Raw genomic sequence first — 25,151 nt, 5'->3', positions numbered from 1 at the left:
TGTAAGCACCTTCAGTGCCTGGAACAGAGTCCAATAAAAATTGGAGTTGGGAATTAGAAAGAAATCAGGAAGAGGTCCAAGAGCTAAAGAGGCAAGGATGGGAAACAGAAGTATCTTATTAGACAAGGCTCCACCTATGAAATGTCCTAAAAATTTCCATGGAATGGTTTAATGCAAAATCCTTACTTAAAGGTGAAAATAGAAAAGTGTGGACTGTACTGCCTTTGTACTGTTAATTACAAGAGAAGTATCCCTCTAAATTAAATTGTAGATTTCAAAATGACCCCATATAAAACAGCTATCTTGTGCTGATATCAGTTTTGCATTTTGAAATCTCCTTTCTGAAGTTCCTTTTTGTTAAAGCAAGTCTTATGAAATATTGTTTTAGTACATGAAAGTAGGTAAGAAATTATATTTACTTTAGTACTTAAAAACTTTCTTTAGATTGGGTTTTACTACATTATAGTTTCATGGACAGAGAGAATCTAAACTATAAGTGCTTTAAAAATTCAAAGAAATATAACTACAATGAAAATCCAATCTCTATGACAAATGTAATTATAACCTGCTATTATATACTCACTGTAATAGGTTAAGAATGACATAGCTGTTCATTAACAAACCACACTGTAGCTGCTTTAAACATAAGGTGGAAAATTTGAACCATCCTATTTTGTAGAAAGTTGATTCATTTCATGGTAACTTGAAGAATAACTACCAAAAAAAAAAAAAAAAAAACCACCATTTCTTATTCATTTCACCCCTAAATTTACTGAAATGAGAAAACATTTTTAACTAAACTATAATAATGGAAACTGAAAGACACTGGACAAGAAATCAGACAAGTAAGGAGTGCTTTCTGGACGTCATTTGCTATTATATTAGTGATATATGTTTAAGCAAGTTACGTATTTTCTCAGCATTCAAATTTACTCGTCTATGAAGACTAGATGATCTTTATGTTTTCCTTCATTTCTACATTTTTACAATTCTCAGAAAATGAGTGCACTTATACTAGCAGTAAAATAAGTGTTAACTTTCAAAAATATATTTAAAAGGAATTGTTTTATTTAATAAAAATGAAAAACTTAAATGGAAATTATTTACCCAAAAATGATGAAATAGTAGTGCTTTTCTATGAGTACTCTGGACCAAATCCCTAACAGTCATAATAAAGTTGCTTTTGACTCCAGATCCCTCGTTCTTAATCTTTATTGTTTTTAGGACTTTTGAAAATCTAGAAAAACTTAGAGCACTTTTCCTAAATAAAATGTTAAAATGCTGCATATAATTTCAAGAGATTTACATTCTTCTCTAGCTTCTTTAGGCTAAGCAATCCTGTTTTTTCACAAAATGTTTTCCATGTAGAGTCAGGCCTTTGCATTTAAAATTTTGCTTTTGACACAACAGCATTGAGTATTCAGAGATCACTACCTACTACCAACAAAACTTTAACATTAAAATGTCAAAAATGGTAATACTGGGCCTTTCACAGGGGTTCAGAATCTGTTAAATTACAGACACATACACACACACATACAAGCAACATATATCAGCAAAGAACAGAAATATAGTTGAAAAAAATATATTATCCAAGAAGCTCTGGATGCAAATACCAATGAGGTGGCACTTAAATTCTGCTCCTATCTTTTGGAAAGGTCTAAGATGGTATGACCACATTTACTTAGCTAATAAGTATAAGTCTGTGGGATGGCTTCCTTCAAACTATATCTTTTAATGGAGTTCTCAAGATCAAATATCTTATGAGGTAACTGGAAGAAATTTTATCTCATTGACTGTAAAAGATCTCTGATCAACCATTTCAGCTCATCTTTGGCAATGCCTTTTAATCTAAAATACTGAGTCACACTGATAAAGCTTTGTTCTAAAACCTAACAAACATTTCCTAAATTTGAATAACTTAGACAAGCATACCCCAGGTGTTCCTTTGCACTGCAAACAACCATTTGTTAGAATCGCAAAATGCTGACAAAAATTTCAAGTTGCCAAGAAAACAGATATTATTTTAAAATTCATCCTTCCAATGGACTCTTTTTACATGCAAGATTTCAAATGAACATTTGAGTGTGTCTAAAGTTGAAGGATGGTTTTTAATACTCCATTTATATGCAAAATAATGCAAGTGTGGCTTTAAAAGGCAACTCTAAACAATGTGTGTTGAACAAGCACAAGAGAAATAAATAATACTATACCGAATTGCCCTTAGTCCTTCAGCAGAGTAGGGGATAAAGAGAAATCATCTATGCTCTAATTCTAACAATAAAGAGCAATAGAGAAGAGTATGTAAGCAAAAAGAGAGATCAGGGTCAGGCAAGCAGGTAGGTTGGAGAATTCAGGTAAAAACTGTTGCAGGGAAGTACTTAGTGGCCTCCAGACGAGTCAGAAGCCACACATGGAAGCCCAGCAAATCCAATGTTCTGTTGCCCTATACATGATTCAGGTTATTCCAGCACATATAGTCTGGCTACTCATGTCAGAACCAATATTTTTGGGCATCCAATAATGTTTTTACAAAACTGAAAACAATTCATACTGGAAGTGGAAGAAGAACATGAGACTTCCTGTATCTTGAATTTACTTGTGTTTTGTATCTATTCCTTTGTGTACGCTATAAGCTATAATTGTAGGCATTATACATACACACGTATACACACACACACATGCTGAATAAACTAATCTACTTTCAGTTAATCAGTAAGCAATAATACTATTAATTTATTTTCTAGTATAGCTTACATAATTTTAGTAGGCTGGAAGGTTTCTTAGGGATCTGCTAAAATAATGCCTCATTTCACCTATGAGGAAATTGGATCTCAGTGAGATTTAAGTGACTTGCCTACAGGATGCATTCACAGTTATTGATACAGTGAGGAAAAGAACTAGTCAACAGGCTCAAAGCCCTGTATTCTTGGTTACATTATTTTCTTATTTAAAGATATCACAAGTATATAAATCACTGCTATCTTAATCATCATTTTTATCAGCAGCTACTATTTACTGTGTTCAGTACTATCTTTAATCTTCACAAAAATGTTACAGAAATAGGTATCATCTCATTTAATGGTTAAGCAAATCATGTGAATAGTGAATGGGGTGAATGAGTCAGGATTCACAGATAAATTCATCTGATTCAAAGCCCATGAACTTTCCCACTGAACATCACTACCTCCTCCAAAATAACAGAGTTTTAAATTTCTAAATATATTTGGATTTAAACCTACAGGCTAGAAGACTGTATCTGAAATTAAAATATTTTAACAATTAATCTAATTTGCTTAATTTTCACTTATTCTTTCTAGTGGCATCCATGTCTCTATTTAGACACTGCTAAAAAACTATTTTATAAACTAAAGTATAAAAACTCAAACAAAAATTAAAAGCATAATCAGATGCATACCTGCAAATTCAGAAGTATATGTCTGCCACGGAAAAAACAGGGTAGACTATCTCCCAAGGTGGCATGCAATACATGGTGAACATATTATGGTTTTAGCTTAACAGACACAGAAATCCAATTCTGTTGCCATTCAAAGAAGACTCAAGGTTAGATTTACATTAATAAAGCTTACAAGGAATGACCTATAAAATCAGGATGCCAATATATTAATTATGAGGAAAAAACTAAAGAGGAACCGGAATACTCTAAGTCTAAAGGACCAGTGCATACTCTCTTGTAGACAAAACCAAATGAGTCAAATAAAAGTTAGAAAGTTACCTGATGGTCATGAAAACAGATAGAAGGGAATGAGATGATTTGATTGTTTAATGACCACAGATTTAAAAAGATTAGTATATTCATCTCACAATAAAGATAATCTTTTCAATGAGACCAGAATACTTAAATTCTGCAGACTAGAGCTCACTCTCCCATCTGCTTCATCTCAAGTAATTTCTTCACCAACATTACAATGAACACATTATTCCTTTAGATAAGTTCATACATTTCTGCTACGTTATGGTAAATTCCTACTGGTCTGTGAGCCATTCTGTTTTTTAAGGTGACATTACATAACCCTGCACTAATAGAAAATGCAATAATTTCATTGACTCAGAAATCAGTTTTAGTTCCAAGTTCTTAGAGATGCCCCAATTACTAATATACTGCAGTATAATAATAGCTAATATTTGAGTGGTTATGTTAGACCTTCTGCTAAGTGATTTATGCATCTCATTTAATTTTTGCCATAACCCTATATTTATAGGTATTAGCCCCATTTTATAGAAGAAGACATCCAAATTCTCAGGGATAAAGTAAATTGCCCAATGTCACATAGGTCATAAGGGGAAGAACTGAAATTTGAGTCCAGTCTGCCTGACTACTGTACTAATATTCTTAATCAATACAGTATTCCGTAAAATACTTTAATATCTTATTTCTGGTTATTGGATTCCTTATACATACACTACATCTGAGGACACAATCCTACAAGTTTTTGGATAAAACTTTATATATGTAAGATGTTTCTGGAATACTGAAAGTATTACATAGGGGACTGGTGGTTTGATGGGTTGAGCCCTCTACCATAGGTTTTACCCTTGGGAAGACGGTTGCTGCAAAGGAGAGGCTAGGCCTCCCTATAATTGTGCCTAAGAGCCTCCTCCCGAATGCCTCTTTGTTGCTCAGATGTGGCCCTCTCTCTCTGGCTAAGCCAACTTGAAAGGTGAAATCACTGCCCTCCCCCCTACGTGGGATCAGACACCCAGGGGAGTGAATCTCCTTGGCAACGTGGAATATGACTCCCGGGGAGGAATGCAGACCTGGCATCGTGGGACGGAGAACATCTTCTTGACCAAAAGGGGGATGTGAAAGGAAATGAAATAAGCTTCAGTAGCAGAGAGATTCCAAAAGGATCCGAGAGGTCACTCTGGTGGGCACTCTTACGCACACTTTAGACAACCCTTTTTAGGTTCTAAAGAATTGGGGTAGCTGGTGGTGGATACCTGAAACTATCAAACTACAACCCAGAACCCATGAATCTCGAAGACAGTTGTATAAAAATGTAGCTTATGAGGGGTGACAATGGGATTGGGAAAGCCATAAGGACCACACTCCCCTTTGTCTAGTTTATGGATGGATGAGTAGAAAAATAGGGGAAGGAAACAAACAGACAAAGGTACCCAGTGTTCTTTTTTACTTCAATTGCTCTTTTTCACTTTAATTATTATTCTTGTTATTTTTGTGTGTGTGCTAATGAAGGTGTCAGGGATTGATTTAGGTGATGAATGTACAACTATGTAATGGTACTGTGAACAATCGAATGTATGATTTGTTTTGTATGACTGCATGGTATGTGAATATATCTCAATAAAATGAAGATAAAAAAAGAATGATGTAAATGCAGATCATGCTGATATTAATTTATTCATTTAACAAATATTTACTGAGAACCTACTATGTGCCAGCACTGTTCTAGGAGCTGGAGATACAGCAATGATGAAAGTAATGTCCTTGCTCTCTCGAAGTTTAATCCGGAGTATGAAGAGAAAGGGAGAGAAAAAAAATAATAAATACAAATAAATATAAATAATTCAGATGGTGTTAAGAGCTATGAAGAAAAATAAACCAGGTAAAGAAGATAGAGAGTGGGGCATAGGGAGAGGGAAGATGCTATTTTATAAAGTGAAGACAGGGAAGACCTATCTGATAAAGTTACATCTGAAGAAGAAGCCATGCCATGCATGTATACACAAAGACTCTGAGGTAGACGTAAAGCTTGTTCAAAGAATAAGGAGTCCAGTAAATCTGGAGCAAAGTGAACAAGAAGAAAAATGGATGGGGATGACATTAGAAAGGGACTGAGGCCAGATCACTCAGAGCTCTGAATGGTAAGAACCTTTACTTTTATGCCCAGTAAGATGAGAATTCTTTGGAAGGTTTTAAACAGAAAAATAACATGATCTGACACTGATTTTAAAAGGATCGCTTTTGCTGCTGTATAGAAAAAAGCCTCTATGGGGTTATCAGTAGAAAGTACAAAGACTAATTAGGAAGCTATTGTAAAAATTGAGCTTAGAGAGATCATGGCTTGGACGAAAGAGATCGTTGTGGAGGTGGTGAGAATCAGATTCTTCATGGATTTGGAAAGTAGACTAAAAAAACAGATTTTAATATAGAAAACAAAACTATTTAAAACACTAAATTTCTCTGTCATTATACAGAATCAAGATTTCTAAAGAATAAAGGATAAGCATTAAGCAACTTACTTTACTGGTTAATGTATTTATTTCTCGTTCAGCTTTATACAATTTATTGATTAAAAAAGTATTTTGTTCATTGCTTGATTGTAGCTCTTTTTCCAAGCGTTCAGACTGTAGTTTAGCTGATTGTTTTTCAGCCTTTCATTAAAACAAAATTATATTTTAAAATTTGTTCATATTTTTTACAATTATATCTAAATAAAATAAGCACTATTTAAAAACATATGTCTAATCATGCTACCAATTATCATTCAAAACCTCAACAATGTACACATACCAAAGTAACAAGAGTTTTCTCAAACTATTTGGTAGAATTCAAATGAAAGATATTTGCTCCACCAAACTAAAATAATAATAATTTAGATCCAAAAATAAGGTTTATTATCATACCACAGTAGTACTGTATTTATCTTAGAAATAACCTACCTGGCAGTCTCCCTTGGCAGAAGATCTGTGAGAATCACAAAATATGCAACAGATGTCTGGACGAACAACATAATAACAACCAACAAAATAAAACTCATACACTTCTCTCATGTGAGCGAGAACTTAAGGTACTCACTTGATACCTATTTACTCTTATTGTTAATGTAATTCCAAAAAATATGTTTTGGGGTTTTGAGTCTATAGCAGATATAATAAAGCACATTAGAAGGTAGAAAGGAGGGCTCACTGATACTAGTTAAAAGTGAGAAATGAAAGTCTAAAATCAAAAGATTTTTTTAAAAACACACAAAAGATAAAAGAATTTAAAAAAACCTCAGCTAATATGGAATCTTCTGATGTATACAGGCAAATAGCTCAATAGTTCTTGATCTCCTCACATAATTAAGATTCTTAATGAAGTCTGTAAGTTGTCAAGAAAATTTCTGGTTGGTAATATTCACAGTACACTTTAGTGAGGGAAAACTAAAAGCTTTTTAAAATACTTCTACTTAAAATAGTTAAAATGAAAAAGTTTTGGCATCTAAAGGATAAGCTTCATATTTTTAATATCTTATTTCCTACCTATCTTAAATATGATAAGTACAGTCAACAAATAATTCAGAAAAAAACTATTTTCTTCAAATACAAAATGATATTATCTGAGCACAATGATAGTGAAGAAAGTCAAAGAGGGGAAAGAAATACATGCTGTTACATGCTTATTTTCATTTTATCTGGTATGTGATAAAATTAAAGTCTCACTCTGTAGTGCGTCATGTCTAAGGTCCAATGATACTGACAACTTTAGTTCAGGAATCCAGCAAATACTTGTCAGAAGCTTCATCCAAGATATAAAAAGGTGACTTTCACTCTTCAAAACATATCAATATACTCATTGTACTAGCTTGCTGGCTGGGAAAAAAAACTTACCATTTGGATTTGGATATTGGATTACAATGACAAACAGGGTACCCACTAAATTCCCTCCAACCTAAATCATTTCAAAACTATTCCTACCAAAACTGAAAAACATGTTTCATTACTCAAGTAAATAAAAAATTAAATTGGTATAACTGCCACATGTTAGGCACTAAGAACTATTAGGAGTAAATATATCTGAATAAGATGGAAACAAAGAATTTTCATAAGGGAATACCTCTGGGTGGAAGAGCCTGGCTCTGCCAACTCGTATCTTTCTCGAGTGAACTCAGGGAAATAATTCAGTAAAGGCTTGTATGCATTAATAGCCAAGCTAAATTTTATTACTATGGCAAAAAGCTGTTATAAGGGAAGTATAGCATTTCTGCTCAAACAGGACTTAGGATTTTAGGAACTCAAATGTCAGTGTAAGGAAATTACTAATAGGAAGAAATGGTTCTATCTGGTTGGAAATGACTTCAGTCTTCAGAGATTTTTTTTTTTTTGGATTTTGCATATTCTATCCAGTGGCATTATAAGAGTTAAATCATTTCAGATAGATGACTTGACTCTCAGAGAATAAATAACCCCTTTGTAAATGGGTAGCATAGCTACTGCTTATGAATCAGTAGCTTTCATCTTTACAACAAGAATATATACTCTTGGGATTTCACAAATGCGTCAGCATTACATTGGTAAGTATACATTTATGCTGTGAAAAATCAAAAGCTTGTCAATTGCACTTTAAAAAAGTATGCCATACTCTACTGGGAAGCAATTAAAACCTTACCTCCAGGGATCTAACTGTAGCCTGCATCTCAGCCAACTGCCGTATCTGTAATCTTTGGACATTTTCTACCTGAGCACCAGAATTCTCTTTTTCAGCCCTTAATTCTGCTATTTCAGTCTCTAAACTTTTTAATTTCTGACACAAATACAAGTTTTCTCGAACAAGTTGCTCCATTCGTTTGTTGTCTCTTGTGGGATCAACACTAAGTAGCTGGTTATGTAGTTCTTCTTTATCTTTCTCCAATCTTGCAATCTAATAATGATTTGAAAGAAAAGCATACAAATTTAAATTACTGAATTTTCAGTCATGAGCAAGCTTTACAGGTCAGTAAATTAAAACTAACAACTGTATAATATGAAAGCTCAGGTACTGAAATGGAGTAAACGAAGGAAAAAATCTAAAATGTCACGTTCTTCATTCTGTACCGTTTTACTCAAATGTGAGGGCAAAGACCTTGCCCTATTTTTCCTCTATTTCCCAATGGTATCTAGCATAGTGCTTAATTAGTTGCTCACTAAAATTCAAAATTATAAATAATATCATAAAATAATTATTAAAAATAGGTCAAATATTTGAAAATTCATCAGAACATATAAGGGTTATACAAGATTAATATGCTGACTACTGCTAAGCTTTTCCTCATGTGACAGCAATTCTTGGGTTATGTCTATACTAATAAAATTATCTATTTCAAGGTGATTTAATTCACACAAAAGCTGCTTGTCTGTGTAAATAAATACAAATGTGATTGATAGGAGTTTTTAAATGATAGCTGAGAGTTTATTAAAGTCTTGGCTGTAATGATGGCCTCGTTTGTAGTTCTTAGACTTAAGAAAGAGCTGATAATCATTACTCCAGGGCATATGGAAAAGTCACAGGAACTTGTACACTAGAGACACTGATGGTCTTGTCATTCATGCTAACTATCACTGCCAGACCTCAAGGGCCTACAAATCAGTGGGTTTCAAACTGTTCCTAGCCTCTGAGGCACTTCAAAGGCCCCTCACTTTCACCTCTGGGGATGAGAGGTCCAAGGAATTAGGGTAGAACTCATTCTTCCTTTCCTGATCTCCCCAACTACCTGCCCCCTACCACCACCATCAAACCTCTATTGTTAACCAGAACAGCTCCTCTTTTTAATCTCTTTTGTTATATTATTTATTTATTTATTTTCATATGATTCAGCTTAAGGAAAGGATTTGGCTGTTTAAAAAAGCTTAGAAGGTTCACTCTAAGTCAAAAAGGACCCTAAAGAAGTGCTCTGCAACCTAGGCAAAAGTGGTCCAAGAAACAACTGGATTGCTCACAGAGTTTTGAATGAATGCAAGAAGTGTGGGAACTATATCCCAGAGCACAACCTGTTTCTTCATCTATAAAATGAGAGACTGGAATGGAGGCCCTTTACGAGCCTTTCTGGCTTTAGCATGTAGTCATTTTAATTTGGTTTTAAATAGGCTGAATTAAAGATGCCAGGGGGAAATCAGGTAGAGCTATCCAGTAGGTAAATTGGTATCATTTTTTCCCAGAAAATAAAATTTATCCCAAAAGGCAACTGTAATATTCAAAGCCAAGTCCTCCAAAACCCAACTAATTAGTGTCTCTTTCCTATCTCTCCTCCTGCCATTTACATATAAACATTACTCCAGGGTTTGGTTCCTGACTACATTTTTTTTCTCCATATTCCGTTTCCTTCAGCTATTTGTGTGACTTTGTTTCTCCACTTTGGCCTCAGTTAAAATGAAGAGCTTGAGCTGGATGACTTTAAGATCCCATCTAGCTTTCACAAGAGGTAACCTGAATCTGATTTTTAGGTGCTATATTAGAGGTGCTAGCAGCTCATCTAGGTCAGAAGACAATGTGAAACCCAAGTTCAGACAATAATCAAATGCTGAGCTCAGTGCTTTACATGCAAAATCACATTTCATAGATCTAAGATGGCAGCACAGAGAGGAGTGGAAGCTTGTTAGTCCACCTGGAACAACTAATAAGCAACCAGGAACAACTAGTAAATAATCTGGAATAACTGTGGGGGACAAACGTGATTGTCTGTTCACCATAAACCAACCTGAATTGGGAAGAATGTCCAAGATCGCACCATAAAATCTGTAAGTAGAAACTGCAGATCCAAGCCGGAAGCCCCTTCCTCCCAAGGCCAGAACTGTAAAGCCTTGTGGTGCTAGAGAGAAACTCTCTCCCAGCAAGCGAATATAGCTCAGCTGAGCTCCAACTGGGGTTTTAATTAACAAGCATGGACTGCTTGATATAAGCTACGAATCCCCAACAAGCAGACAGAGGCTTTGGGTGACGACTGACCTTGGAGAGCTGGAGGGTGGCCATGGACTGGCCCTGAAGGGGGCTTTCTATCCCTTTTTCGGCTCAGTGGAGAGAGCCTCAGCCATTTTCAGTTCCCAGCACTCTGATCCAGGCAAGGGTGGAGATAGCACAGGCAGACAGATTCCATTCCAATGCTAATGACCTCTCCCTAGAGGGTCTATCTTCTCTAAGAGGAAAGAGGTGGGGCCAAGCTCTACTATCCGCCTTCCTTTCAAAACCAGACCCCAGACCCTGGGGGAAAACAGCCACGAGTCACAACTCCTTACACCAGTCTGGAGATACAGGCTGATAGGCACTACCTGCTGGGCAGAAAAGCACAGTGACTTGAGGCCTCACAGGGTGTACCAACTTTCTAAGACACACCCTCAGGAAACTGGGTACTGAATAGTTCTTCCTTCTGGGACCGCAGCCCGTTTTGGTCTGGGAAAACCTGAATCGGGTAACCAAGGAAACCATGCCTAGACAACAGAAAACTACAACCTACACTAAGAAAAACAAAGTTATGGCCCAGTCAAAGGAACAAACTTACACTTCAACTGAGATACAGGAACTTAAACAACTAATACTCAGTCAATTCAAAAAGTCTGGGGAAGACATGGCAAAAGAGATAAACTGTATAATGAAAACACTGGGCATACATACAGTAGAAATTGAAAGTTCAAAAAACCAACTGGCAGAATCTATGGAAATGAAAGGCACAACACAAGAGATGAAAGACACAATGGCAACATACAACAGCAGATCTCAAGAGGCAGAAGAAAACACTCAGGAACTGGAGAACAAGGCACCTGAAAGCCTACACACAAAAGAACAGATAGAGAAAAGAATGGAAAAATACAAGCAATGGCTCCGGAAACTTAAGGACAAAATGAAAAGCAGGAATGTATGTGTCAATGGTGTCCCAGAAGGAGAAGAGAAGAGAAAAGGGGCAGAAGCAATAAAAGAGAAAATAATCAATGAAAATTTCCCATCTCTTATGAAAGACATAAAATTACAGATCCAAGAAGCATAGTGTACCCCAAACAGAATAGATCTGAATAAGCCTATGCCAAGACACTTAATAATCAGATTATCAAACGTCAAAGATAAAGAGAGAATCCTGAAAGCAGCAAGAGACAATCAATCTATCACATACAAAGGATGCTTGATACAACTCTATGCAGATTTCTCAATAGAAACCATGGAGGCAAGAAGGAAGTGGGGTGATATATTTAAGATACAGAAAGAGAAAAAACGTCAACCAAGAATACTATATCTGGCAAAACTGTCCTTCAAATATGAGGGAGAACTTAAAATACTCTCTGACAAACAGACAATGACAGAGTTTGTGAACAAGATACCTGCTCTACAGGAAACACTAAAGGCAGCACTGCAGACAGAAAGGAGTGAGAGGTTTGGAAAACAATATTGGGAGATACCAGCACAGCAATGTAAGTACACTGAACAAAGATGACTGTGAGTATGGTCGAAAGAAGAAGGCTGGGACCATGTGGGACACCAGAAAAGACAAAGGAAAAAGACTGGGACTGTGTAACTCAGGGAAACCTAGGGTGCTCAACAATTTTAATGAAAGGTATAAATATGTTTTTACTTGAGGTAGAACAAATGAATGTCAACATTGCAAGGTGTTAAAAATAGGGTGGGATTGGGGGGAAAATACAATCAATGCAAACTAGAGACTATAATTAATGGAAACATTGTATTATGCTTCCTTTAATACAACAAAGGCAATATACCAAAGCCAAATGCTCATGGGGCGGGGGGGGGGGCAGGTAGGGGGAGTGTATGGGACTCCTGGCATTGGTGATATTGTCTGACTCTTTATTCTACTTCAGGTTAATGGCATCTTTCCTTTTGTTGCCTCCTAGCTGTCATGTTTTGTTTTGTTTTGTTTTGTTTTCCTCTCTCTCTCTTTCTCTTTTCTTTTTCTTTTGTCTCTCTGCCTTCTTTGACTCTTCCTCCTTCTTTGTGGAAGAAATGGAGATGTCTTTATATAGATAGTGGCGATGGTGCTGAATACATAAATACGTGATTACACAGGGAACCAATGATTGTTTACTTAGGATGGAATGTATGCTGTGTGAACAAAACCATCTTAAAAGAAAGGGGTTGATGAAGAAACCTTGAGGGCACTATACTGAGTAAAATAAGACAGACACATAAAGGCATATATTGCAGGGTCTCACTGATATGAACTAATTATAATATGGAAACTCACAGACATGAAATATAAGTTACCAGGATATAGAATGAGGCTAAAGAATTGGGAGCGGTTGCTTATTATAAACAGAATGTTCTACTAGGGTGAACTTGGAAATGGACAGGGGTGATGGTAGCATGTTGTGAGAATAACGAACAGTGCTGAAAGGTGTGTGAAGGCGGTGGAAAGGGTAAGCTCAGAGTCACGTGTGTCACTAAAAGGGAAGTTGGAGGTTAAAAGATGGGAATGTATCAAACAGTGAATCTGTGGTGGACAATGTCTGTGATTAACTGCACAATATTAGAAATCTCTCTCACGAACTAAAACAAATGTATGACACTAAAACTAAAAGTTAATAATACAGAGGCATATAGGAAAATTATATATACCTATTGCTAACTATATACTACAGTTAGTAGTATTTTAACATTCTTTCATCAACAGTAACAAATGTACTATACCAAAACTACGAATCAATAATGGGGGGGGGGGTTAGGATGGGAAAATTTGAGTTTCCTTTCTTTTTTGTCTTTATTTCTCTTCTGGAGTAACGAAAATGTTCTAAAAATTGAAAAAAAAAAATTGTGGTGATGTATGCACAGCTCTATGATGGTACCATGGGCAATTGATTGTACACTTTGGATCTTTGGATAGCTGTATGCTATGTGAACAATTGCAAAAAAAAAAAAATATATATATATATATATATATACATACACACACACATAAATCACATTTAATAATCTCTTTTGTTGTCCCCATTTTACAGCTAATGTTCTTGACCAGCATGAGTCCTATGTTATAGCTTTCTCTAGTAGTTTTTAGAGGCATCTGTGTAGCAGTGATAGCTGAAGCTATGGGATTACACAGCAGCTAGCTAGCTAATGGTATAAACAGGATTGGATACCAGGTTTGTAATTCAGAGCTCACTATCAAATCGTTCCTATCAAAACCAGTGATCACTGCCTACTCCTAATTCCTCTACTCATTTAATTATTCATGCAACAAATATTCATTGAGTACTTGTTATGTTCCAGGCACAGTGGCAGGCAGTGGTGATACAACAGGCATTCTAGCAGACACTGAAACACAGAACCTCTGCTCTCAAGGAGCTTACATTCAATCACTGTCATGAAATCCTCTTGTCCCATACATTTAGGTGCAGACCCTAGACACATCCTCAACAATTTCCTTTTCCTCTACTCTCAATCAGATTCACAGGACATCTTCCTTGATATCCTCAATTTGTTCTGCTCTCAATTCTTACTCTAAATTTTCAAAGGGCTTCATTTGTGTTTTTTTTTTTATGGCATTTATACAAGACTGCTTTATATTATAGTTATCTCAACATTAACTTTCTTCTCTTCTAGACTATACACTTGCTTGGCAGGAAAGATGATGTGTTAATCAATTTTGCTTATAAAACTTAGTTTGGTGAAGTAAAGGAAACAATAGAAAAAGATCGGGAACTAGGAATAGTGCTTGATCTTCTTTTCAAAGGATCATAATACTACTCTAAATCCTAAATCCCCAAGACAAGCAAAAGGGAAACACAGTACATCTAATTGCTCCATCCATCTTTTTTTAAATACCTTTATGATACAGTATGGAGAAATGGTTAAGAGAACAAGCTCTGGAATTAGACTGCCTAGATTTCTTTCTTCTTTCAATATATTAAAGACATTGTTCTACTGTCTTCTGACATGTATTATTTCCAACAAGAATCTGCTGCCATTCTGATACTTGTTCTCCACGAAATGTTTTTTTTTTCTGTCTGGTTACTTATTTTTTAAACTTTTTATTTTCAGATAATTATAGGTTCACATGAAGTTGTAAAGAATACCACACAGAGATCCTATGTACCCTTTATCCACTTTACCCCAACAGTAACATCCTTCCTCTAATGCTTTCTGGACAAGATTATGTAAGATTGGTCTTAATTCTTCTCTAAACTCTTGGTAGAATTCTTCAATGAAAACATTCTTTTTGGGTGTTTTTAAGTTACTAATCCAATTTCCTTAATTGTTATAGGGCTATTCAAATTATCTGTTTCATATTTGGTGAAATGTGATAGCTGTGCCTTTCAAGGAATTGGTCCATTCCATCTAAGTTATCAAATTTATTTGTGTAGAGTTGTTCATAGGAGTCTCTTAAATATTCTTTTGATGTCTGCAGAGTCTGTAATAATATCCTGTTTTATTCCTGATATATGTAATTTGTGTCTTCTCACTGTTTTTCACTGTCAGTCTTTAGAGGTTTGTCAGTTTTACTGATCTTTTCAGAAACCATCTCTTTCACTGATTTTCTCTATTTTTCTATTTTTAATTTCTTTGATTTCTGCTCCTATCTTTATTTTTTCCCTTCCTTCTGCTTGCTTGCTCTTCTTTTTCTAGGTTCTTGAGGTAAGAATGTAGATTATTGATTTGAAATTTTCCCTCTTTTATAATAGAAACACTTCATGCTATAAATTTCCCTCTCAGCACTGCTTTAGCTATACGCACCATGCATTTTCATATGTTGCATTCTCCTTTAGGTCAATATTTTTTTTGCCTTGAAACTTCCCACTTAAACTATGAATCACTTAGAAGTGTGTCGTTTCATTTCTAAATGTTTGAAGATTTTTCTGTTATCTTCCTGTTACTGATTTTTAGTTTGATTCTACTATGGTCAGAAAACACACTCTGCACATGATTTTAATTCTTATAAATTTATTGATGTTCGTTTTATGGCCCAGAATACAGTCTATCTTGGCATGTTCCAGAGGCAGTGGAAAAAAATGTCTTTAGGTATCCTGCTGGGTGGAATGATGGATAAATTTTGATTATATCCTATTGGTTGATGATACTGCTGAGTTTTACATCTTTGCTGATTTCCTGTCCCATTGGTTCATTCAGTTGTTGAGAGGGGGTTGTGAAGTCTACAACTATAACTGAAGATTTGTCTATTTCTCCTTCTAGTTCTATAAGTTTTTGCTTCACATATTTTGCAGAGGTTTGGTGCATACACAGGATTCCTAAACTGGTGGATTGAACTTTTTGTCATTATATAATGTTCTCTCTAACTCTAGTATTTTTATTTGCTCTGAAGTCTGATATTAATATAGCCATTTCTGCTTTCTTTGAATTACATTTGAAGTTTCTTATAAACAGCATATAGTTGTCGTGTTTTTTCTTTTTTTTCTTTTCCCTGTGTCAAGTTTTTTAATCCATTCTGTAATTTTTGTCTTTTAATTGGTGTATTTAAATTTTTTTTTTTTTTAAGGAAACATTTACTATATGTCTACCCATTAGGTCAGTCTAAAAGAGCAAATATCCTAAGCATTGAAAAAAAAATAGAAAAATAAGCTGATGCATCAATACATTACATACGCATTTGGTATTTTTGAATTTTATATGTACAGTTGTTTGTAGAATGTCTATTTATACAATAAGAGATAAAGAGCAATAAATACAGGAATAACGCTTGAGATTACAGCTTCAACAGATAGAAAGTATACAAATAGCCATTGAGAAAATTCTTGGACAGAGGTGAGGTATTCTGTAATTTCCTATTCCAATTATTTCATAAGCATGTTTGGCCAGCATCTTCCAAGCATTAGAATTTTACAGATGATTTAAACTAATTCATCTTGTAATTGGAAAGTTATCACCCATATAGTACACCTATAAAGCTGTATATTAAAGAACAAATTAATATCTTCCTTTACTCTTCAAAGACTTTATAAAAACACATAAAGAGGAAATATACAATTAAGACATTACCTTCTTGCTTTTTGTAGCCTGTTGAGAACGAGATGATAAATAGTCATGCATAATCACTTCTCTATCGGAACAAAGCATCATCTATTACAAACCTTAACAAGTATGTCATTAGTCTTAGCAGCAGAACTCATTTGAAGTGATCAATTACTAATGATTTCAAAATTCAGAAACTCTGGGCTTCCTCTAATTATTAAGAAAATGATTGCATCCTGTTGAAACATCATGCACAAGTATAAACTTAGCACACCATATCCATGGGATAATGTTTCTAAGTAACTTACTATTTAAATAATAATAACATGATAGTAGGAAACATTTAAATATTATCATAGAGGAGTTCCTAAGTATTTTTGTATAAACATTCACTGACAAATACTTTAAAGAAGTTTTAACTTGGGAATTCCGTATCAAATTAGAAATATAAAGATTTCAACAAATATAAATTTGGTTAAAATGAGTATGTGTTTTAGTTCTTCAGAGAAACAAAACCAACAACAGTGTATGTCTCTGTGTATGCATATATATGTATATTAAGAGATTTATTTTTAATAGTTTTATTTTTTAAGAAATTTTAATTTTTAAGAAATTGACTAATGTGATTACAGGTGCTGGCAGGTCTGAAATTCATTGGGCAAACAGACAGGCTTGAAAATCCAGTGAGAGTGAAGTTGCAGTCTTGAGTCTGAAATCTGTAGGGGAACCCAGCAGTGTGGCAACTCAAAAATGTATGGATAGTTATCTTGAGGCAGAATTTCTTCTTTTTGCAAACTTCATTTCTTTGCTTCTAAGGCCTCCAAGTGATTGGTGGTGTATTTACATTTAATGAAATTATTTGTATGATAGGGCTTAAGTCCGTAGTTTTTTAAGTTGGTTTGTTTGGTTTTTAGTTTCTTATTGCTTTTTCCTACCTTTCTATGAGTTATTTGAACATTTTTTAAGATTCCATTTTGACTTATCTATAATGATTTTAAGTACATCTTTTTGTATAGCTTTCTTATTGGCTGCTCTAAATATTACATTACATATATACATAACTTATCACATCTTACTGGGGTCATGATTTCACCAGTTCTTGTGATGTGTAGAAACTTTAGCCCCTTTATATCCTATTGCACTCCCTCATTTATAACTGTTTTAAATATTTTCTTTACATATGTTAAGAACCACATCATACAGTGTTCTAAGTTTTGCTTTAACCTTCCAACAAAATTTTGAAAACTCATGAGGCAAAACAAATTCTATTGTATATACCCATTGTCTTAGTTTCCTAGTTGCTAAAATACCACAAAATGGGTTGGCTTAACAACAGAAATTTATTGGCGCACAGCTTCAGAGGCTAGAAGGCTTGCTTCTTCCCAGTCAGTATCTTCTGGCTGGCTGGCAATCTTTGGGGGTTACTTAGTATTTCCTTCACATGACAGTATCTTTTTTCTCTTTTGGGTTCCACTGACTTCCAGCTTCTGGCTACTCCCTGTGGCTTCTCCTTTTGGGTCCGATTTCCTTTACTTATAAGGACTTCAGTTATCCTGTAGTCAGACACATTTTCGTTCAGTTTGAGCACATCTTAACTAATAACATATTGAAAGATCCTGTTTACAAATGCTTCTCACCCACAGGACCTTTTTTGGGGGAGATATGATTCAATCCCTAACACCCACATTTTTGCTTACTGTTGTTCTTTCATTCTTCCTGATGTTTTTCATCCTTCCTGATAAAAGGTTCCTTCTTTTATCATTTTCTTTCGGTTCAGAGAACTTCCCTTAGACATTCTAGGTCTACCAGCAACAAATTATCTTAGTTTTTCCTTCATTTTTAGAATGTCTTCATTTCTCTTTCACTCTTTTTTTAAATGGAATTTTATTTAGATATATTCACATACCAGATAATCATCCACAGTATACAATCAGTGGTTCACAGTACCATCATATAGTTGTGCATTCATCACCACAATCAATTTTTAAGCATTTTCATTACTCAAAAAATAATAAATAAAAATAAAAACTACAAAAAGAATACCCAAACCATCCCATACCCTTATCCCCCCTATTATTATTTTTCTCTTTGTTTTCTTGCTCATACTGTCCATGACACTGGATAAAGGGAGTGGTCAGTCACAAGGTTTTCACAATTACACAGCCACACTTTAAGAGCTATATAGTTATACAATCATCATCTTCAAGAATCAAGGATACTGGATTGCAGTTCAGTGGGTTTCAGGTATTTCCTTCTAGTTTCCTAGTACACTAAAAACTAAAAAAGGATATCTATATAATGCATAAGAATAACCTCCAGAATGACCTCTTGACTCCATCTGAGATCTCTCAGCCACTGAAACGCTATTTTGTTTCATTTCTCTTCCCCACTTCCGTCCAAGAAGGCTTTCTCAATTTCCATGATGGCCAGGCGCCAGGCTCATCCCCATGAGTCATGTCCCACGTTGCCAGGGAGACTCTACACCCCTGAGAGTCATGTCCTATGTAAGGGGTAAGGTAGTGAGTTTACCTGCTGAGTTCCCTTCATTCTTGATAGATAGTTTTACTGAATATAGAATTCTTAGTTGACAGACTTTTTTTCTTTCAGCACTTTAAATATTGTCAGCCATTGTCTTATGAACTTACATGGCTTCTGATGAGAAATCAGCAGTGAATCTCACTGAGGATCCCTTATATTGATGAGTTGCCTTCCCTTGCTGCTTTCAAGATTTCTTCCTCTTTGTCTTTGTCATTTGACAATTTGACTATAACGTGTCTTGGTTTCTTGTTGCTTTGAATTCATGCTGCTTGGTGTTTGCTGACCTTCTGTTCTGGTACACTCCTTTAACACTTAGCCAGGCTGTTTACAATTCTGCCTCAGACTTTTACTTCTCATTTGCACTGAACCTAAAGATCAACCAGTAAAAGTTTAGGGTCTTCTCTTTTCTGAGAGAGTGCCCTGTCCTGGGCATATGCAGGGTTTTCTAAATTTCCCAGTATACACAGGCACTTTTGAGTGCCCTAATTTCCCAAAGAAACTCTCTCCCTGGCTTTTCCTGGCAGGTCTTAGGCTGTCTATTGTGTCTCAATTGTAGTCTTTTGCCCTGATGGCTATGGGTGTTTTTGTTTACTTAACAATCCTTTCGAGCAATGCATCCCAATTTTTCACCCTGGCGGGTTCTGAATCAGATGAAAAAGACAAACACATCTTGCCTCAGTCCTTCAGGTAAGCCCAGACACGTTAGAACAAACATGATAAAATTTGTGAATAAGATCTTTTTTGCTCCCCCTGGAACCAGAAACCAGAGTCCCACACTGGGAACAAAATCTATCATCTTCACGAATGCTGGTAAATTAGGGAGGGAGTAGGACAAGGGTGAGTAAAAACACCTTAAAGCTTTCCTACCATTTTTAGGTTGCCTTTTTCTTGATTCAGCATTCACTTGGTTGCTATAAACCTTTTGACTGTTTTCCAGAGTTCTGGCAGAGCTGGTTCTAACAGTTTCTGCTTGTTTTGCTATGGTTTCTGTGAAAGGATGGGTGTTTTGAACAGCCTATTCCAACATTTTGCTGACATCATTAACCTCCTTTATATACTTTTTAACCTTTATTCCACGATGCAGTTAAGTTATATACAAACAGCTTGACCCTTTCAAAGCTTGTTTTTACACTAGTTAGGCAGAATCAGAATAACCTTTAGTACAGGGCTCATTTGGCCCTGAGGCAAAATCCCCCAAAGCCCTCTACTGAGTGCATCATGCTTTAGAAGGTCTTTCGACTCTGGCTGATGGGAACACAAATCATTCTCAGCCCCATGTGAGATCTGATCATTTTCACTGGCTCTTTCTCCAGCTTTGCATAGTTTCTTCTCATACATGTACTCATTAATACTCAAACTCAAGTGAAGACTCAAGGGTTACCCTCTGCAGATCTCCAGACCTCTCCAGCATTCTGCCCTTCAAATTCTAACTGCCTTGCTCCCCCCACTCCAAATTCTGAGCTATAATTCCTCCACTTGAAGATCATGAAGAACAATTTGTGTTCACCCTCTCTGCACTGCAGCCTGGAAACTCTCCAGAATGTAACAGGGGCAATCACAGGGCTTTTGTCATTTGCTTTCCTTTCCTAATTTCCTCAGGTATCACTGCCCTATGCTGCCTGTTTTCCAATGTCTGAAAAACACTGTTTCATATGTTTTGTTTCAGTTTTTAGTTAAGGTCTGAAGGCAAATACAGCTCCAATTTCTCTACATGGCTGGTAGCAGAAATCCCCAGACTGCCTAGATTTGAATCCTGGTTGTCCCACCTACTAACTGTGTGGCCTTCAGTCAGTTATTTGACTTCTCAGTGATTCCGTTTTCTTATTTTTAAAATGGGGATAATGAAGATCTAACTCCAATGGTTGCTGAGAGAATTCAAAGAGGTATATATAAAGATTCCCTTGATAAATTAAATATTAATTTTTGTCCCCTATTCTTCTACTTCTGCAATTCCTCATTTACAAATTTGTAATCTAGCTTAAACCATCTGCTATATTTTCTATGAAAATTACTCTATGATTAATACTGGTAGGTATTAATGGTAGTAGCAACCATTAATTGAGCATTTATTGTCTCAGACATTATGGTGAACATTTTGCACATAAACTTTCAAGTTGTTAGATCTTAATTTTCAAAACCAAGTTAGTTTAACTTTTTATATTCCTTTAAAAAACAATAACAAAAATTACATTAATTTTTTAAAACTTGAAAAACAATAACAATGCTATTCTGCTATTGTAAGTTGTCCCCTTTTCCCCTATATATACTAAAATTGATTTAACTTAAAATAATTGTAAAAATATTTTATATAAGTGTTTTGTCATTTATTTACACTTAAAGGAAGGCATCATTTAAATTACTTACTTATTTAAAGTTTATATTTATATTTTAATCTAATTTTGGAAGTTACTATCTCCTTTCCTTCTATCCCTATTTTTCTCCTAGAAGGAGAAAGATAGCTATGGGGAAAAAAGCAGTTCTTAGAACTACCTCTAGAAAGGCTTTGTGAAATTTTACACATTAAAATTTTAGGGTTTTACATGTAAAATAAATATTTTTAAACGTTCACTTAGTGTAACCTTGGGAACTGGCTTAACTTCATATAGTTATGAAAAGGTTAGGGAAGGGGACACAGGAACTACTGGGATACAAAGTTATGTTCAATTCAATTCAGGCTATACAAAAGAGAATACAGATAATAAAGCATATATCTTTCTCAGGCCCTGGGAGTTACCTTGGTTGCTGGGGTAATAAAAGAAAGACAACTGTGACTAACAAAAAGCTAGGAGTGAACCTAAGAGCTGAGCAGTTAGAACGTGGGGGTAAAGATGAAGGTCAGGAAGACAGGCACTGTAATGAGATGCCCTTTAACTATTTAGAGCATCTAAATGAAGATCTGACATTGAAAACTCCAACAAGCTAAAGTAAAGGCCAGGATCGTATATTCAGGAAATTTGATTACATGGTGTGCCGGTCTGAATGTATTATGTTCCCCAGAAAAAGCCATATTCTTTGATGCAGTCTTGTGGGGTAGATGTTTTGGTGCTGATTAGATTTGCATGGAAATGCGCCCCATCCAACTGTAGGTGATAAGTGATGGGATATTTCCATGGAGGCGTGGCCCCACCCATTCAGGGTAGGCCTTGATCAGTGAAGCCATATAAATGAGCTGACGGGCAGAGGGAACTCAGTGCAGCTGTGGGTGACATTTTGAAGAGGAGCTACAGGCAAGAGGGACACTTTGAAGAATGCACAGGAACTGAGAGAGGAGCTGCAATGATGGGACAGTTTGAAGACAGCCACTGAAAGCAGACTTTTGCGCTGGAGAAGCTATGAGAGGAAAAACGCAAGAGCAACTAAGAGTGACATTTTTGAGGAACTGTAGCCTAGAGAGGAACGTCTTGGGAGAAAGCCATTTTGAAACCAGAACTTTGGAGCAGACGCCAGCCACGTGCCTTCCCAGCTAACAGAGGTTTTCCGGATACCATTGGCCATCCTCCAGTGAAGGTACCCGATTGCTGATGTGTTACTTTGGACACTTTACGGTCTTAAGACTGTAACTGTGTAATCAAATAAACCCCGTTTTATAAAAGCCAATCCATTTCTGGTGTTTTGCATTCTGGCAGCATTAGCAAACTGGAACACATGGAATTTTAAATAATAATGATAATAGCATTTACAGAATGCTTACCATGTGCTAGGTGCTTGTTTAAGCAATTTACACATTTTAATTTATTAAATCCTCACAACAACTCCATGAGATAGGTAGTATTGCTAACACTATTTTACCGATGAGGACACTGTTGCACACAGAAGTTAACCAGTTCACACACTAAGTGAATGTTTAAAAATATTTTAAATGTTTAAAAAGATTTACTTTGCATGTAAAACCTCAAACTTTTAATGTGTAAAATTTCACAAAGCCTTTCGAGAACACTGCCAAAATCAGTCCCAGAGTAGAAGGCAGCGGGTATATGGGAACTCCGTTCTATGATTTTTCAGTAAGCCTACAAATGCTCTAATAAAAAAAAAAAAGAAAAAATATTTTAAAAATCAATTCCAGAGAATCCCCAGTGTATGATAATTTCATTTTAATTTGAGAGGCTTTTGCCTATTGTGATATGGTTAAGAGTAAATTGAGAAGGGTACAATTCAGAGAACTTGGAATGTTTTAGATAAAGGAACCATCTAAGCCTAAAGTAGCACTTGAGATTACAACTCAGAACCTCCCAGGACAAAAAGGATGTGTTTTGAGAGGCTTCATGATGTCTACTTATGTCAGGATAAGGACCAAAACCAGAGGCACATTATCAGTTTTTGTGCCACTCTAAGAAAAAAATAGCGTATGGGAATAGGGACATAGAAAAGTTCTCCTTTCTGCCATGGAAACTTTGGCTTCTCACCTACTCCACGCTAATATACCACAAAAGCTCAGCCAGCCTGAAGAGCACTATGGACTTGTCATTAAAGATTGTCACTCTGACAATTTTTCATATGATGCAGTGCTCCTTGCCCTTCTCTCTTGAGATCTTAATACTTCCCTACTGATTTACTCTTGCTTCATTCATTCAATCTATCAGTATAATCACCTGTACCTAAAACACTCTAATGTATTATTCAGAATAATGTAAAATTAGAGTCCTAATAACATAAAGAAAACACAACAGTACCACCTTTGAATAATGAACATATATGTAAACTCAGCATTTCGTCATGTATAAATTCCCAGCTTTAATATGTTCTTAGAGCCAAATGCATTGAGAAATCATGACATTATCTTTTTCATATGATACAGACATATTCTTTCATATATCCTTTTGAATTCAGAATATCATGGGAGAGATGTGAATTCCTGGATTGCTTTTCAGGAAAACACTAATGAAATCTCCATAAAGTAGTCTAAGAACCAATACACTACAGGATATTCAGTTACTTCTTTTATCTGTAGAAGTAAAAATGCAGAAGTATTACATGAGTCTTTAATTAATGCAAGAAAATCCAATTATTTTTATTACATCAAATTGATATATTCTATAGCTGCATAAACAGTAAAATTGGAAGACAGCAACTGTAGGCTCTACTTTGAAGTTTTACTGCTGTTCCCTGTTCCACCATCACCTCACCAGGTTTCACTGTTATTGTATATAGAAACTGGAGTATGGAGATAAGCAGTGAAGGAAAGCAAATCTTCAAATGTCCACTAATTAAAAATGTTCCTACATAATCAATTGCAAAGTAGAAAGAAAAGAACTTCAGTCTTATCAGAAGTCTTAATTTTCCAACCTCTACTAATTATGATTTCTTAATTAGCAGTTTCTCTTCAGATTCCTAAGAATGCCATAATAGATTTTAATTATGAAAATTAATGATGCTACTAACCCCTTACAAATTTTTAAAAATAAGATTTGGTCTTTCATGGCAGAAAAACAGATTCCCGATACAGGTTTCACTCATAAAACACACACACACACACACACACACACACACACCTTAAGACACTAGAGAATACAAATAACCATTACCAGATAAAGACCACCATTAGATTTTAAAAGCAAAGTATAAAATAAAACATCACTCACTATACTGAACCTCAGTAGCTTCTCTTCAACATACTAAATCTAATAGTCATTTTAGGCTGGAAATCTTTATCATTCTTCTTTTACACAAGAAAATGTTTTACATGTAGTTTCTTTAAGTTTGTCATAATTATAGATTCAAAACCTTTTTCATAATTGCATGTAGTATGGAGTGAATGACCTCTCAACAAAATTAGATGGTCCCTATTACAGGGGCAACTTCAAGTCACTCGTAATTTGTAATTTAAAACTAAAATTTCTAGGCTGAGAGCTGGGATATCTGAGTTCTACTATAATTTGGCTGCTAACTTTGGGTGAAACTTTGGGCAAGTCACTTCTTTACCTCAGTTTCCTCACTTAAAATGGAGAAAATAAGACAGTGCTGCCCCATGTCAATCACTATTATAACAGAAGTG

General features: G+C 35.4%; 1 protein-coding gene across 5 annotated transcripts in view; it reads right to left on the bottom strand.

Moving 5' to 3' along the window:
- Nucleotides 1-25,151, bottom strand: part of CEP83 (centrosomal protein 83) — a 182,259-nt gene that overhangs the window by 45,136 nt on the left and 111,972 nt on the right. For 4 of the 5 annotated variants that reach the window (XM_037846054.1, XM_037846057.1, XM_037846055.1 and 1 more), the window contains 2 exons: nt 8,354-8,605; nt 6,226-6,357 (listed from right to left, as the gene is read on the bottom strand). The exons of the other annotated variant lie outside the window; for it this stretch is intronic. In XM_037846054.1, coding sequence (XP_037701982.1) covers nt 6,226-6,357; nt 8,354-8,605 — 384 coding nt within the window. The remainder of the gene's footprint in view (nt 1-6,225; nt 6,358-8,353; nt 8,606-25,151) is intronic. 5 annotated transcript variants of the gene reach the window in all.

This window comes from Choloepus didactylus, chromosome 8 (genome assembly GCF_015220235.1).
Source record: "Choloepus didactylus isolate mChoDid1 chromosome 8, mChoDid1.pri, whole genome shotgun sequence".
NCBI lineage: Eukaryota > Metazoa > Chordata > Mammalia > Pilosa > Megalonychidae > Choloepus > Choloepus didactylus.
This window is presented reverse-complemented; position numbering and strand designations above follow the sequence as displayed.